Source organism: Amphibalanus amphitrite, unplaced genomic scaffold, assembly GCF_019059575.1.
Source record: "Amphibalanus amphitrite isolate SeventyFive unplaced genomic scaffold, NRLGWU_Aamphi_draft 000538F_arrow, whole genome shotgun sequence".
In the NCBI taxonomy this organism is placed as follows: Eukaryota; Metazoa; Arthropoda; class Thecostraca; order Balanomorpha; family Balanidae; genus Amphibalanus; species Amphibalanus amphitrite.
In genome coordinates this window covers 43,073-61,134 of record NW_024882032.1, presented here as the reverse complement: position 1 = coordinate 61,134, position 18,062 = coordinate 43,073, and the positions used below count along the sequence as shown (strand labels likewise).

The following is an 18,062-nucleotide window of genomic DNA, read 5'->3' as shown; positions in this document are numbered from 1 at the left end:
TGGAGGTACCCCCTCGAAATTTCGCACGTGCAAGGCTCGCCCTCTCGCTCGCTCCGTTAGTCGCCCCAAAAGGCGTTATACTGGTATCAGGAGCAAAATCTCGAATAAAAATTATTACGTTAACCCTCGCCCGCACATGGGGGGGGGGTGGTTGCCACCCCCCCCCCCAGGTAGTCTTTCTGCTCTGCACTCAACATTTTTAGAGCTAGAAGGCTGATTTTTCGTATAGCTGCTCCTCTATCCTTTCTTGAGGTCAACTGAAAATTTCAAGTTTCTGTGATTTTTGGTTTCGGAGATATGACCTTGTTTTTCAGGTCATGTCATGACCCAAATGGCCAATTCTCAACATCTTGCGCCTGCCATGGGCCTTGTGAGCTTTTGACACCCTGATTTCGGCCTTTTTTGCCAGTCTTACCTCCCACCTATCATGGAACATGTTGTTCGACGATGTACAGGGGTCAAGGTCAGGGTCAAGGTCAACCTAGGTCATCTAAGATAATTGCGTTTTAGGCAAGCTGAATTTACTTTTTGTGAAGTTTTTTGACTGCATTTTTGGTAAAAGCTTCTCAGATCATGATTTCATGTAATATGGATCCAAAAACAATCGGTGCACACATCAGTATACACACAGACACACACAGACATACAAACACATATAATTGACCTTGACCTAACTTGACCTGAAATGACCTCAGCAGCAAAATTCTGGTCGGGTAGTGTGACAAAGAGGTTCTAGCTGGCTTGGCACTTGAAAACAGCATCGTCATCGGTATTTGATAAGCAGCGCACTTGATATCCAACGGTGACCCAAAACAGCAACATTTTTTAGTTTGACCTGACCTGGAAGGTCAATGACTGACCTGAGAAGGTAAAACTGGGTATCATCGGATTCGTCTCTTCCCAAAGAATCTTTTTGGTCTTTACCGCTAAGCTCTATCTCCAACAGGAACGAAATGGCGCGGGGGGGGGGGGGGGGTGGCAACCACCCCCCCCCCCATGTGCGTTCTAGGATGGGAAAATGGCATGTGCGGGCGAGGGTTAACCCGCGCCCCGCTGGGTGGGGGGCAGAATCTGCACCCCCTCCCGTTTTTCGCTAATAACTTCTAAACGCGTTACGCCAGCGACGTCAAACTTTCAGTACCTTATCATACATCAATTTGACACATTCCCTGAAAATTTGAGCGAAATCCGTCGGATTTTTTTTTTAGAAAATGAGGTTTTAGTGACGTCATGTTCGCCATTTTCGCCTAAAAAAATCGCAAAATTTCAAACGCCGCTCACATCTTCATTTTTAAAGGAATCAAGACGTAACAAAAAAGTTTATACGTGATTCTACTTTGTCTATCAAATGGCTATCTCGGTTTTTTGAAAATCTTAGTTTTTGGCCCATTTTTTTTCTTCAAAAAACCAACTTTTTTGGGAAAATCATTATAAAGTCCAAAATTTTGAGTGTATCGAAAAAACGGAATATATGTCAGAGAAGTGGTCTGTGTGCACCTACATACCGATTTTGAGAAGAATCGGCTCGAAAATGTGGGAGTTATTCAAAATTTGATGACGTCACGACACATTAAATTTTTGAAAAAAAAAGATTTTTTTGAAGTTCTAGACCTCGTATGGAAACAAAAATAGCACCATTCGACTCGCCGTGAAAAACTACATCAGATAGACACCTTTTTAGGCCTTAACAACCAACTTCAAAATTTGACCTCACTTGACCTGACCTCGACCTGAAATTCATCCAGAGGTGGTCCATATCACTAATTGAGTGTGCCTATCGAATTCTATGAATAAAATGACCCATAAAACATGTGTCGCACATGCCCTTTTCTATATTTTGTTTTTTGGTGACCTGACCTGACCTGACCTTGACCTTGACCTTTGAATGATATTGTATGAAACGAATATTGTCTTGGTAGCCTAAGAACACGTTTTGGGCCATCAGTCTCAGTCCATTCTTCGGCAATTACGGTGCAAGGCCGATACTGTAGAAACTTGCATTTTGTACCCTTGACCTGACCTTGACCTGACCTCTGACCTACTTAAGCAAAAAAATTGAGCTCTTAAGATTTGCTTCGTTGAGAGCTTTCGATTGCCGTTTTCCCCGTCTTTCTACGACATCGGTTCGGAAGTTAGACAGGGGGGGCAGAATCTGCCCCCCCCCCCCCCAGCAGGGCGCGTATGGCTGAATAGCCCAGCGGGGCGCGGGTTAACGGTGATAGGTGTAGGGGGGAGATAAGGTAAGTACAGGCACGCACGTTTCGGTACACGTGATTCCGTCGTTCCAGTCCGATCCATTTATATTTTACTAGCCTCTCGTGACATAAAATATGGTGTAATAATATGAACTTCACGTAACACGTAGCATGTCGCGACTGTGTTTTCTAACGATGCCGTCGTAATTATCCATCAAACACAATACCATAACCGTCATTTATTTATAACATTTAACATTGTCACAGTATTTCTGTACATTGAAGAACAGTGTGTAGTCATGTACCCACTACCCAACGCGTACCTATTGGGAACGTCTGATGAATTTAACCCCCAAGTTTCGTGCTTGGAGCGCACTAGCAATGCCTGAGAGAAATACGAAGCTGCCATCCCCTAAGAGACATCATTTGACATTTATCAGAAAGATTTAATGACGTAGCCAAGAAGTTGCCAGTCTACCACATATTGCTGCATGCCGCTTAGTTTTATCTCCTTAGGACGTAAATAACAATGTATTGAGCATACAGCAGCGAGACAACAGTACCTTCAATATCACCATCCAGGCTTCACCAGATCCGAATTCATTGTAAAAAAAGGTATATGCATTCATCATCTCCAGCCAATATGTGATATACCGTGCCTTATTCACTAAATACCACATAACTATTTTCAACTCACGTTTTATCACAAATATTTCTGATTCCGCTCACCCCATGAGCCTGAACTAGCATCCGCATTGGTCCAGTCTTTTGCACTGGCACTCGATTCCTTATCGCTAGTCGATGAGTTTCTTGGCAAGTTGGAAGTGCGACGTCTATTTTTAGCATCTGTATCGTTGACAACAAAACGAATTCCGTGCACACGTTTCGAACCGAATGTTGCAATCGAGGCGTTCGGTCTTTCCTTCTTAGAGGTTAGCTTCGACACTTCGGTTGCTTTCTCAGTCTGTTGACGCGAGCTGGGTCTGCTTCTCGCGGAATTTGGAACTCTTCTGTCTTGACGAGCATTCTTGTTCGTGTTCACTTTGGGAGCCCTGGTGACTATCGCGATGTCCCAAGTTCTTGTCCTACCTTGTCGTGTTGTGGAGTTCGTTGCGCTATTCCTTCGAGAATGTGGTATTGTTGACCGAGCTGTTGTAGGGTCTGGTTTGGCTGTCCTGGTTTGGAAAAATACTGCTCTTGAGCGTGAATTCTCGTTACTCTTGTTCGCTTGGAGTGTAGCTCGTCCAGCGTTTCTGCGCGGAGCGAATGTCGCCTTTCCTCTGTTCTGAGTCACTTCACTCTCCGTGTTTGCCTTCACATTGTGTTGTATCCGAAGTGGGGTCTTAGGTGGCTCTTCTGTACTTCTAAGCGATGACGTCCCATTCCTATTTTGCATGATCTTGCGTCTACGCACCAGTACACCTTTCTCGTCTTCCTTTGCTGGGGTTTTACTTTTCCTCCCTGCATCCTCCTCCGACTTGGAACCATCTTTCGACTCTTCCACCCTCTGGAAGACAGTGGCGTGACCAACGCTGGCTTCTGCCACAAACTCGTCCACCACCTCCCTCTTCTTCCCTCCGCCGTCCATCTGGCGGGTCCTGTAACCACCAAACGTGTTTTCCATCCCGTCACCAAAACCGTCAGTGTACACAGACGAGTACGTTCTCGGTTCCCCTGTGGTTCCACCACGGGCGTCGAATCGTGGTTTGGGTCGTTCGGTGGCAATAACTTCCCGCGTTGTGGAGGCTTGCAGCATTCGCATCTCTTCCTTCAGGCGTTTGATGTTGTCCTGAAGAAGCCCGGCCCCTGCCGCTGGTCTCTCTGTAGTTTCTTCCTCGGTGGAGGGAGCTTCAGAAGCAATGTCACCTTCAGCCTCGGAGCGCATTGAATAATCGCTATATCCATTAAAGTTTTGCGTGTTAGCAGTCGGAAGAGGTTGTTGATAATTTGAGGCAGGTGCATTCTTCTGAGTGTTTCCACTTGCTCGTACAGGTTCATATGACACCGGAGTCGCAAAGCCAATGGATTGATCAGTATTGAAAGGTGACCCATAGCTGCCGAGGTTCTCTGATTCTTTGGGTGGTCCGTAGTCGCCAAATATATCCGAGGGTCGTGGTACCCCATAGCCCTCCGTTGTGTCTGAATCCTTGGGAGGTCCATAATCAGTGACGATTTGAGAATCCAGAGGTGCTCCATAGTCTCTGATTATTTCCGATTGGAAAGGTGTTCCATAGTCGCTCGTGATTTCTGATTCCAGCGGGGCTCCATAATCACTAACTATGTCTGATTCTCGAGGCATCCCAAACTCCTCTTGAACGGTTTCTTTGGGCTTTTCAGTGTTCATATCTTTATCAGTTGCTGGTGAAGCTGAGCTCGTTTCAGGCTTCTGTGATGTTTCGTACTTTGGAGGGTACTCGAACTCCAGTGGCTGACTGTACTCTACTGTTTCACCGAGGTTCAGGGACGAACCAAAGTCAAACGGTTCTGAACTGCCCAGTGAGGAGCCATACTTAGGTGCGTCACCATAACTCAGTGAAGAACCAAAGGCCGGAGTTTCTCCAAGACCTTCCGAAGCTCCCAAACCTTCTTCTAGACTAATATCTGACTCATAGTCTGACGTTTTGCCAAGTTCAACGGTGGAATCATAACCGAACCCTTCGGTGCTTCCAAATGGTGTGCCTATCTTGAAACTAGATGTCGAAACATCTCCCAGAGGTGTGCCATATTCTTCCTGTGGAATGAGTTCGGGATCTGATACTGCTTCAAACTCTTCCTTGGGGACCGTCAAACCTCCTGTATATCCGCTAAAGTCATTAATCGGTCCAAGGAAACCGCCATAGTTTCCTTCATTCACATCGGGAAACTCCCCAAAGATTTCGGCATCCGAGAGTTTATCATAGTCTATATATGTAGTTGAGTCTTCGTCATCATATGATGCCGATTTGCTGTAAGAAGCCTTCTCGGTGGTTGGTTTACTTTCTTCTGTGGTCGCAGAACTCGCAGTCGGTTTTACCACGAACGTGCCACTCATTTTGGTCAATCCTCCCATATGGATGGTGTATCCTATTTTGGTGGATTTTGTGGGTGCCTCGGTTTGAACTGGCTCCGTCACTGCCGCCGTCGTGGTCTCGGGGATGGTCTGCGTGGTCTCTGGGACCGGCTGTGTGGTCTGCTGTGTGGTCTCCGTGGTCTCGGTCTCTGCTGGCTCTGTAACCGTCGTTGCTGTCGTTTCTGGCATCATGCTGGTTGTCTGCGTTGTGGTGGCCTCTCCAGTTGTGACAGCTTCTTCCGTCATCTCTGCCGTGGTCGCTTCTTCAGTCGCCGGAGTCGCCACTTCCGTGGTCTGCGTCGTTCCATACGTTGTCTCCACTCCATCTGTCGTGTCTAAATAACTCGACGTCGGCAAATCTCCCGCTGACAGCAGCTGTTCCTCCAACGTCCCAAAGCTGCTTCCCTGCCCATCGCCAATCAAATCAGCCAGTCCAAACGCCGGACTCGTCTCACTCCCCGCCCCTCTAAGGTTCATCACAGTCTCCTCGACGAAGCCAGCGGGATCTCGGGTTCCGATTCTGATTCCGTGCCAGAAGGCTCGGATCATGTCTGCAGCTCGTTCGGCGATCATCACAGTGGCGGCACTGGCGTCACCGGAGACGATGGTAGGCATGATGGAGGCGTCGACCACGCGCAGACCGCTGATGCCGTACACCCTGCGGGGGAAGGGACAGGGTCAGAGGGGCGGCAGGGGTGTGTGGTCGAATTTGAAGCGCTGTTGGGTGAAACTGGTTTACATTGACGAATGGTATCATGTGAGATACCGACTGCTACGTAATCTAAATTTCGGTTTTACGGTTGCATGGTCACGTATACGGCAACTATTTTCGAGCAATATTCGCTTGAAACGATTAACGATATTCGTTCTTCGTTTTGATGACCTTGCCTTAGGTGCTCTAGGCCGCTATGTTCTTGTACGTTTGAAAGAACCTTGTATACTGTGCCACTGAGGAAATGCCACGCCCGAATATTGGTTTACTTTTTGAGTTCCAATAGAAGTGAGCAACAGGCTATTTTCATGCTTCTAATAAGTCTGAGAGAATCATTGCATTTATCAATTTATGCGTTATCCTATCGTCCACAAACTCTCACAAAACCAAGCACACTGATGCTCAAACGATTCCATCTCCCATCTCCCCATCGTATGGCCGCTCACCTGAGCTGGTTATCCACCACGGCCATGGGGTCGCTGGGCGGTCCCATCTTGCACGTGCTCGTCTCCTGGTAGAGCGTCTCAGGGAACACGCGCGCCCGACAGTCCCACCAGTCGGGCCCTCCGGTCGGGTGGAGATAACAGAACCGGTTCTTTTCCCCCACGGCCGACGCTCCGGCGCGGATGAAGGGTAGAGAAAGACCGATCGCCTCGGCCTTCTGACCGGCCTCGCGGAGAACTGCCAGGTCGTGTGGGTCGTCGAAGAGATTCAGGAAGATGTCCGGGTGCTGCCACGGGTTTCGGGAGCGGAGGGCGACCTTTCCGCGGCTCCGCGGGCGGAGGTTGACCGGGAGAATACGGTAGCCGGGCGTGAATTTGTTCGGGTAGAATGTCTGCCAGAGCTGTCGGAGAAAAGAGGATGCGAGTCTGAGGTCAACAGTTCTATCGTGCCTAGGCATGCATCGGAAATTTGTAGGGAGAGAGTGGTGAATTAATGGCTACGGACACACCATATGAAACTGAAAGGCGAAGGAATTAAAAATATGTTGTGAATAGGGCGGAAAACCCAGTGATTGCTACAGTCCTTTTTCCTGAAGCTCACGTATTCACGTATTACGTATTCAGAAATTCAGATCCTACTTCAGGTGAAGCTTTGTATGGTTTTTATCGAAGCTAAGACCAGGGATGTTCTATTGAAGACGAAGACACGGGCTGTGATGACTTCTAAAATTTTCAAAGCCATGCACCATAACAAAAAAAGAAATAAATAAAAAGTCAGTCGTAAGCGACATCCACCAAATATTCACCCAAGTAAGTCAATAAGCCACTATACCCTGTGTATTCACCTTATAAGACAGTCCATAGATGAGCGCCTCGTAGTATCCGTCGGTGGAGGTGTGCTGTGAGAAGAAGAGGAACTGCACGTCCGGCCAGTCCTGGCCGTAGCTGATGTTGTTGTAGGAGGTGCTGATGAACCCGGTGCCCTCCAGGCCCATCACAGAGGCGAGCGGACCTGGAAGAACGTTCAGCTGATGGACTTTTCTCTTGGGGGGGGGGGGGGGGGAGGAATTTCATTTAGCTACAACGATATAGATGAATGTTACCGTGAATGTATGGACAATTAGATGTGCCTTACAAGTAGAAACTGATGTATTTGATTTTCTTTTTTCATTCGGAGTTTTTTATATGTCTCGCTTATTTTGCTAGCGAGGTTAGTTTCCCTCGTCTTACCTTTTTCAGGTACCTAAGTAATATAAAGCCAAAAGTAACGTCTGAATAAATGCCTTATGAACTGTTGGCACTCATCGACATGCAATATATTTGCTTCATAATCAGGCAGTACCAACCGATTCTCTTGTTGATATACTGCTTCTTGTAGACGGGATTTTTCAGGGCCTTGGTCGGTCCCTTCATTCCGTCCCTCGCCACCAGAAAGTCGATGCCACCGATACCAAAGTGGCTCTGGAGGTTCTCACCCACACCGGGCAGGTTCTTCTTACAATAAATCTGCAATCAGAATAAGGATGCAGTGAAAAGGTCATGTGAATGATTGGAGAGTAAATAATTGTAGACATAAATCTAGCGTTGTAATAATTTAGTAACTTGTTTGCATCTCCAGTTAAAAGTAAAACTAGAATACAACGCATGATATACATATGAAATATGAATTGCTCGATCAGAAAATAGTATTAAAAAAGTACCTATGATTGATTGACGTAGTTACGAATTGCTGTACTCTATCTCTTACATCTACTGTTCCCTGCTCTACCTCATCATCCCCTCCCCTCTCCCCTTCCCCCTCTCTCCACTCACCCCATGTTTCTTCAGTTCTCCACACGGTCCAATCCCCGACAACTTCAGCAGCTGCGGCGAACTGAACGTGCCGGCGCTCACAATGACCTCCTTCCTGGCCCAGGCCACTCGGCGCTTCTTATCCTTGTAGAAGATCACACCCTTGGCGCGCTGCGTCTTGGGGTCGACGATGATACGAGTGACGTGAGCTTCGGTGAGGATGTCCAGGTTGGTTCGGTGAGAGGCAGGAGCCAGGTAGGCGCGAGCGGTCGACCAACGCTCGCCATAGGCCGTGTTGGTCTGGTGCAGCATGAACCCTGCAGGAGGGGGCGGTAGATGCAGGGGCACGTGTTAGGTTTTGGAGCTGTGAAAGGGGCTTAGGGGAAAAGAGCCTTGGTGAAACTATTTTCGAGTGTTAACATGACTGAGCGTAAAGATATAGAGGATTCTTCATGGCTCCGAGTGGAAGATAAGGATATCTTTTCCAAGCGGGAAAAGATATCCTATCATCATCATCATTTCATATATCATATATAGGAAAAGATATCCTATCTTCCACGAGTGAGCCATGAGGAATCCTATATCTTTCTATGTTGAGGTTTATTCTTAATTAATAAAATATAATATTTAAATGTATTCATCTATGTAAAAATAGATTCAGAGTAGTTTGTTCTTATTTCATAAGTTTCATCCATAAACAACCAAACCAAATGTTGTTCGGTTATTGACCCTTCATCACTTAACCCGCGCGGGGCTGGGGGGGTAAATTTTACCCCCCCCCCTCGCGAATTTTTGCGATATCTCAAAAACGGCGGCGCGCAGCGCCGCCAAACTTTCAGTACCTATTCTTACATCAATTTGACACGTTCCCTGAAAATTTGAGCAAAATCAGTCGGAATATTTTTGAGAAATTGACGTTTTAGTGACGTCATGTTCGCCATTTTCGCCTCAAAAACGGCAAAAGTTCAAACGCCGCTAACATCTTCATTTTTAAAGGAATCAAGACGTAACAAAAAAGGTTATACGTAATTTTACTTTGTCTATCAAATGGCTATCTCGGTTTTTTGAAAATTTTGGATTTTGACCTAAATTTTTTCAAAAAACTGACTTTTTTGGGAAAATCATTATAAAATCCAAAATTTTGAGTCTATCGAAAAAAACCGGAATATATGTCAGAGAAGTGGTCTATGTGCACCTGCATACCAAATTTTAGAAGAATCGGTTCAAAAATGTGGGAGTTATTCAAAATTTTATGACGTCACGACACACAATTTTTTTGAAAAATGACTTTTTTGGAAGTTCTAGACTTCGTACGGAAACAAAAATAGCACCATTCGATTCGCCGTGAAAAACTGCATCAGATAGACACCCTTTTAGGCCTTAACAACCAACTTCAAAATGTGACCTCACTTGACCTGACCTTGACCTGACCTCGACCTGAAATTCATCCAGAGGTGGTCCATGTCACTTATTGAGTGTGCCTATTGAATTCTATGAATAAAATGACCCATAAAACATGTGTCGCATATGCCCTTTTCTGTATTTTGTTTTTTGGTGACCTGACCTGACCTGACCTGACCTTGACCTTGACCTCTGAATGATATTGTATGCAACGAATATTGTCTTGGTAGCCTAAGAACACGTTTTGGGCGATCAGTCTCAGTCCATGACTCCATTCTTCGGCAACTACGGTGCAAGGCCGATACTGTAGAAACTTGCAATTTGTACCCTTGACCTGACCTTGACCTTGACCTTAAACTTAAAATTAAGTACATGTTTTTAGTAGTTCGTGATGAGAGCTTTCGATTGGCGTTTGAATTTTCCAAATCGGACCATTAGTTCGGGAGATAACAGGGGGGTAAAATTTACCCCCCCCCCAGCCCCGCGCGTTCGGCTGGAGACCCCAGCCCCGCGCGGGTTAAACTCTTGATTTTTCGCTATGAACCCTCGAGACCTTATCTTTGCATCTCAGAGGGATGCAGAGATAACAATTTCTTATCTCTGCATCTCAGAGGAGTGCGAGATAGAAATATCCCTGCACTGTAGACCCAATGGCAAATAAACCTCAACTAGAAAGATAAACAGCACTGGGTAGTTTGCAGAATATACTATTTTTGCTTTTTCTTCTTACCGGGTAGCACATAAAAGGTCTTCACGAAACAAAATGTGGATACAGGTGGCGATCAGGCTGCTCTGTAAAAGGATATGCTGGCAAGCTTTTGGGTAATTTACAAACTGTTGCTACCGCTGTTTCATCTAACCACACTTGTCTTTTCACCATCACATCATAAAAACCATGACACGGTAGCAAATTACGTGTCTGTTTGTCTCCGTTGATATCTCCGACTTCGAACTTGTTGTGGATGGCCGCCTTCAGCCAGAGAGACGCCAGACCGGACAGTTGATGTCGCTCCGGGCTGGAGACCTTCATGGGGCCTCCGACGCCGTGGTAAGCTGTGGAACAAAGCATACGTTGGTGAGCTAATTGCTGAACGTTTCTCTGCTGCTGTATTTGCTGATACACACCAATACCTACGCACTTGGAGGAAATGAGGCGTGATCGGAGTCCTATAGCGTTTGTATGACAAAGGCTCTAAAGTCTAAACTGGAAGCTGCAGGGCATCATTATTCCTCACTGAGAGATGTAAAGCAAATGATGTAAACGTTCTACCGCTTTAGGTGTAAATCTGATTTTGACGTTCAAAGATAAGACACTTCAATATTTTTACTTAACTTTATCACCACAATTGAAAGTAAACGGACTAGGCTATACAACATTAAGTCCCGCATATTTCTATTGTCGTTTCTCTTCTCCTTCCCAACTCTAGAACTCCCAAATTAATAACACTCACGGCTATGTTTCAGCCGATGATCGAGGTTATCCTCCGATCTGATACATTATCCCACTCTCAGCTGTGTTTGACATTATCCATCAATGTGATACAGTATCCCCTCTGATACTCACGGCTGTGTTTCAGTCGATGATCAAGGTTATCCTCTGCCCGGATAAAGTACGGCAGGACGTCACCGTAGCCCCAGCCGGGGTTGCCCAGCCTCTTCCAGAGGTCGAAGTCGTTCCGATTTCCTCGGACGTACATCATACGATTGAAGGCCGACTGACCGCCCAGCATACGGCCACGGGACAGCTTACACACCTGAGGGAAGGTAAGAGGCAGGGGAGGGTAGGAGACAGGAATATCAATTGGTAAGGTCTGACCATTATGACAAATTACGTGTCTGCTTGTTTCCGGTCATGTCTCGAAATATTGTTACGTGTGTGTTCACGGAGAATGCATACCTATGCAATGTGCATTAAGGCTGGTAAGAGATTTCACGAGGGATAGAACAAGTGGGTAAAAGTTCTGCTTGCCGTCTTCACCATACCTACCCTAAACATTTATATCTCTCTGTCTCGATGTGTTACCCTTAAGCGTTACTCTCTCCCACCCCTCCCCCTCCCCTTCCTCCCATTATACCAACCTTATCCTTCATTCCGAAGCAGTATCCCTCGTCTCGCACGTTCTTGTACCTCCAGTCCCACTTTTTGGTATCGTACACAAAGCGAGTCATGGCTGGCCACTCAGTATAGGCCGTACCCGTACCACCGGATTCCAGGAGGAGCACGTGGGAGTTGACATCCTCTGAGAGTCGGGCGGACAGCACGGAGCCGGCCGTGCCGCCGCCGGCTGTGGGGGTCAGAGGGGGTCATCAGAGGTCATCAGGGGTCATCAGAGGTTTGCAAGGGCCAGTAAAGGTAAGCGAAGTTCAGCAAATGTAAAGACTGATGTTGCCTTACAACCAGTCCTTCAACAACAACAACAAAAAAACACGGTGCATAACAGTGGTGCATGGCATAATAAAGCTGTTTTTTTTTTACATCGGAAATGACAGCTTGAACTGCGTGGAATGCTTTGAATTCCTTGCAATGAAAGTACGAAAGGTAGTTAATCATGTGTCAGTCCATTTTGCAACCGTTGACAGCCATATCACAGTACCGAAGTTTTAAACTTGCGACCAATCCTGCTTCATGAATTGTTACATCAGCATCATACGTCTAACGCATAAAAAGTCGTCAGATTGGGGCGGGTGTTGTAAAAAGTCGCGTGGCTACGGCGGTTTTTGTGTGGTCAGTTATTGGTTGCGGGCACAAGGTGAACCACATCAAAGTGGATCATGACTGATCTAATGTAAATTACGTGTTTATAGGCCAGGCTGGGTTCATTCAAAATGCCAAGTATTTCTGTGGTTCATAGCGGGCTTAACGTTTATAATGTTTTTTTTTTGTTACAAGAGCAATTTTTTAAGCGTCGCTTAGCCTGTAAATATTCACTGATACAAACAACAAATTTAGAGTTGAGTCCTAGTTGCCATGTGATCGCAGTCATATTTTGCAATCCGTCTCTACCAATCCATTCTCACTGCCTTATATAGTACAATCGATGCTTCATTATGCCCATCTCCAAACCCTCTTAACCAAGCTAACACCAGGGTATATTGAATTAGGGCTAGGACCAAGGCGACCAAACCCAAAAACTTTCGCTCATAAAATAACACTGAAATACTATCATCGTTTCTCGTGACTGACCGCCTCCACCCCTCGGCGCTCACCGATGATGAAGTCGTACGTCTCCTCGATGGGGTTGTCACAGATGATGTTGTTCGGGTTGCCCTTGGGTGTGATCTGGGCCATGATGAGCAGGCCTGCGGCCATCACCCGGTACTTTTTGGTCACCAGGCCCGCCTGCATCCTGGAGAGATGGCTGGGGGATGGTGGGGAGAGGATGGGGGTCAGAGGGGGTTGAGGAGGACGACAAAAATAACAGCAATAACAACAACAACAACAACAACAACAACAACAACAACAACAACAACAAAAACGACAGCAGCAGCAACAACAACAACAACAACCGTCACGACTTCGACAAAGTTGAAGCGAGCAATGATTTTATAACGAACTATTCTTACAACCATTTAAACAAACGAACTACTTATTGAATATGTTCAGAGTTTCAATGAAAAAGAAGTCGATATGAAGGCGAAAATATGCCTTTTGCATGTTTCAATTTCTTTTGCTATGAGCTTCAATTCCCGTCAATGGAGAATTTGGCGGTTCCTTTTTAATTTTGTTTTAACGTAATGAAATAGGTTATTGACGTTTATTGAATCGCTACGAAAAAGTTACAAAAGATTCAGTGGCAAAGTTATGGTTAGATTTGGCTAATCGTCATCGTTACGCTACTGTCTGGATTTGTATGCTGGCATAAAACGCTTTTTGGGATTAAGAATAACTCGAACGCTATTTCCGGGGTGCCAGTGAACGGTTCCGGTCTTACATACATGTGCAACCGCTGAGTTTATATCGAATTTAAAATGGAAATGAATAGGATCTTTATCAAATCATCACCTTGTGCGATATAACCGTATGCATTTGAGTCACCGTCTCGCATGTCGAGACGTTCCTAGGTCGAATTTATCTAAGTCGTTTATTGCAAATAGACGCAACCTTAACCCTCGCCGGCACTGGCCATTTTGCGTCCTTCGACGGCACAAGGGGGGGGGGGGTACGACCCCCTCGCGTTTGGCCCCTGATCGAGCTAGAGCTTCGCAGAAAAAACGAGCGTGTTGCCCGTTACAAGAGGAAGCCGATGATATCCAATTCTAAGGTCCTAGATCATTGGTTGACCTTCCAGGTCAGTCAATGACCAAAAGTCGGGAAAATCGGGACCTGTTGAAAGTCGTAGTGTGGCTGCTAAGGGATTTTTCGGGGTGCTGATCACGAATATCGTGTTAGTTTTGATCAGAGATGATGTCTTTAACCCTCGCACGACCAGGCCATTTCTCATAACACGAACGACCAGGGGGGGAGGGGGGTTGTTACGACCCCCCCCCCTGGCGTTTCGAAACGGAAGGTCGTAGAGCTTAGCGGAAAAAACCAACGGATTGCTCTCAACGAGATCTCGCGATTGGTGGTATATTTTTTGGTCCTAGGTCAACATTTGACCTACTTATGACCGGTCAAAGGTCAAATTTTCCGAAAAAATCAAACTTTTTCAACTTTCCGCGGCGATTGCGGCAAAACGGTGGGAGATATCGACTTGAAACCTTCACTATCGTGTTCCTTGATCAATTCTCTATCGTTTGGTATGTATTTCGTTTCCCTAGCTCTAAAAATGGCGCGTTGGGAGCGCCGGAAGTCGGCAAGGTCACAGTCGGTGGCAGAAATTCGAAAAATCAAAATTTAAATTTTTGAAATCTGATTGTATTTTTGGATTTGGGAGGTCCATTTGCTCCCTATAGAAGCTAATATTGCTGCATATTCCCATTGAGGTGACAAGAATTAGCAAAATAGTGGTTCGGGCGCTTTTCAAAAATAGTACCGGACGCTGTTCCTCTTGTGACGTCATAGCTCCGTGACCTGACCTGACCCGGTCAATTTTCTTGCACCACACGATAGCCAATGCTTGCCCCAACATGCATGGGAAGTTTCATCATGATCCATCAAACAATGTGGGTATCACCGACAGAAAACCTAGGGATTCGGCGCACACGTTTGGTAACTGTCGGCCGGAGGCTGTACCTCTTATGACGTCATAACTCCGTGACCTGACATGACCCGATCAATTTTTTTCGGCAAAAGATGCGCAAAGGTTGCCCCAGAGGGTATTGAAAATTTCAGCCCGCTACGACAAGCCGTTTAGCGTGCACTTCGAAAAAACCTCGGGGGGGGGGGGTTGATACAACCCCCCCCCCCCTAGGCGTTCTAGGGTTAAGCATTAAGACCAGGTCGGGTCAGGTCAGGTCAGGTCAACCGCGGTAGGGGTTGTGACGAGTATTCGTAATACGTGTCAACCGCCTCTGACAGCTTCGTAACATGTTACGAAGGCACCAAAACTACTTCGTAAATGTTCAAATGGTTGCTAAATTCGAAATCAGCTCCAAAAACTAGCCTAGAAACATGTAAAACTCGAAAAAGTGAACCGAGGTCACCAAAGGTCAATGACCTGACCTGACCTTCATGTGACCTTGACAACCACCCTAATGCATGGGAGCAACATCAAATCACATGTTTGAACGTTTGAAACCACGAAAAGCTTGCAAACGCGCGGCTAATGCGAGCCGACATACGCCGAATCGCGATTCCGGCCAAACATGGTCTCAGAAAAGAGGTCACAGGTCAAAGGTCATTGTAGTCAGGGTCATGAAATTTTTAGGATATGTGTAAAATTGATCAATGCGAGGGTACTGAAAGTTTCGTCGAGATCAGACGCTTTTTACGCGAGTTATTTGCGGAAAAACTTAGGGGGGTTGCATCAACCCCCCCCCCCCCTGTGCCGGCGAGGGTTAAATCATGTAGATATTATATCTCCCTACTGCAAATGAGCGAGATCCCTTTGTCGTTGTTGAACAGGATATGCTACAATCGTGATTAGTCTGAAGTGTTTTTGGTGTGAATGGTTATATATGCTACAACTACAGCGAAGTTATAAGAGGTCGATTGCAAGCTTTTTTCTTGTTCCTGATTAAGTTTGCTTGCATACTGAAGTTACTTTTATTTGAACGCAAGCAATTTATCACTACTATGACACAAGGAATGCATCTGCTTACCTTGATCCACTAGTGACTGAAGTTCATGGAGCCTTCCTCTTGGAGCTGCCGTCCTCCCCAAATCTTATAGGTCTTCGCTGCTCCTTTCCTGGTTCCGTAATTTCTTCGAAGGTCTCGAAATCGCTTTAGAAAAAAACCAAAATACCCAGCCCAACACTCGTTTTTCTCCCGAGTATTTCCCTCCGAATTCCGATCACACTTCAGCGTCCGTGCCCCACAGTGCGCTATCGCAATTTTCGCTTCCAACGGCACACCTCCAGTCCGTTGTGCGTCGCACTCCCTGCAGCACTGACCAATACTGTTGCCTAGAGCGGGCGCCGCGGGGCCTCTCACCGGGTCCAGCCCCCAAAACTGGTCCCGCAGGCGTGGTCAGAGCTGACCTGACCCAACGACTGGTTCGGGCGCCGGGCACAGCCATCGCTGATCGATAGTAAAAGTGGTAGCGGTGGGTGAAAGGTCGGGTCAGCTATTGGTCATGAAGAGATTGGGATCTAGTGTGGGTGGTTGAGTTGATGGATCTGATAGTGGTGTGTGGCGCTAAGTACGCGTTTGGTTTTTAGATTTGTTACGGCACAAGTTGCTGTATAAATGTCAGCGGCGCAATCATTTACGTAAACATGACAAAAGAAGTGCTTCTACATAGATGATGGAAACATAGCTTGAACATTAGCTGAGACAATATTCAGTTTAACTTTCAATTCATTTTTTTAATTTGCAGATATTCCACTTGAATATGTTCAATGAACGGAGTGACGTGCTCAGAGTCCCGAGCTACATGGAGCTTCAGCTTTTAACCCTATTCCTGGCGGGGGGGGGGCCTCAGGAGCCCCCCCCCCCCTGAGGTTTTTTGGTTATTTCTCCCAAACGCGTTGAGCTAGGAAGCTCAAATTTTCTGACTTTTCCTAAAAGGCTTCTACGCAACATGTCTGAAAATTTTGAGTTGATCTGACCTCAGGTCAGGTCACCAGAGGCGGTTTGGTGACCCTACCTCAGAAAAGTTTGCAATCACGCCAGAGCTAGAGTTTTTGACCGATCAATTTCTTCTCTTCAGGCTTTAGTTAGGGTACCAGTATGTGCAATTTGTATATCTCGGAATTTTGATATCGGTGACCTAAGGTCAGGTCAGTTTCGCGACCTCCCCATTATAAGTCAATGGGGGAAAAATCAACTCCCTGTTTTTACCACTAAAACGGGTCGGAATGGCCCCATATACCATACATGACTTCATATACGATCAACCTTCGCTACCTTGAGGTCTGTTTTGCTGTTGGGCAGCTGTGAGGTCATGTGACGTCATCAAAGGTCACCAAAGGTTTTTGGCCAATAACTCCGTACAGGAACAAGATACAGACGCGTGGATGGTCTCATTGTGTTCAGCTCGTCAAGACGCATCGAATGATATACATGATGACCTCGAGGTCACGTGCCCTGAGGTCAACCTTTGACCTTGACCTTGCGAGGTCAACATATATATCATTCGTTGTGGATTGACGAGAGGATCACGATGATGCCCTTAGTTTGTTCCTATCTTGACTAATTCGAAAGTTATTCGAGAAAAACTCTCTCCATATCTAGCGCCGCCATTTTGACTTTTTCGACCCCTGTGACGTCATCTTTGACCTGACCTGAAAATGACCTTAGTAAAAATTGTAGATCTTGACCGTGCGTATCCGATGCCGTTTACCGCTTGTCGCTATCTTGCTTCGTTCTCGAGATCTCAGGGGGGGCCGAATCGGCCCCCCCCCCCCGCCAGTTTCTTGTCCCGGCGGAGCCCGCCAGGAATAGGGTTAAGCATGCACGGCCTGCCCCCTCCGTCCAATCACAATTTCGGGGAATCGGGAGAATTTAGAAGTCAAACCTTGGCATTTTCCTCAAACATAGCTGGATAAGTGGATAGTAGATACTGATAGTGCCGGATAGCTGGATAATGGATACAAATAGGATTCGTCTCACAGAACTGACCAAGTGTCTGCAGCTGCTCTCACCAACCGCAGACCATTCCCGTCAGGAGTCTCATAGATCGAGCGCCGGAACGACTCGAACCCGGGCTCTCGGCTCGGGGAACCGATGTCCGATGCAATGCTCATTGCTCAATCATAAAACAACTGAGCTTCGGGCCGGGCTAAAACGTTAAAAAAACAGCACGTTCTTCTGCTTTCGCATCTTAGACGCTGGCGTGAACATGCAAGCGTTTGGCGTCGTTTAATATTTGTACGGCATGTGCTGCGGCCTGCGTCGGAATTCCCCGTGCCATGCGGCACAGTATA

The 18,062-nt window shown here is 46.5% G+C and overlaps 1 protein-coding gene across 1 annotated transcript; it reads right to left on the bottom strand.

Moving 5' to 3' along the window:
* Positions 1-2,421: 2,421 nt before the first annotated feature.
* LOC122393498 lies at positions 2,422-17,882 on the bottom strand. The gene is made up of 10 exons (XM_043389557.1): positions 17,758-17,882; positions 12,799-12,950; positions 11,671-11,876; positions 11,156-11,345; positions 10,507-10,644; positions 8,212-8,507; positions 7,746-7,905; positions 7,245-7,411; positions 6,403-6,800; positions 2,422-5,902 (listed from the first exon to the last, which is right to left on the bottom strand). Exons 1-10 carry the CDS (start codon positions 17,880-17,882, stop codon positions 2,899-2,901), a joined length of 4,836 nt encoding a protein of 1,611 aa, XP_043245492.1. The 3' UTR covers positions 2,422-2,898.
* Positions 17,883-18,062: the final 180 nt, after the last annotated feature.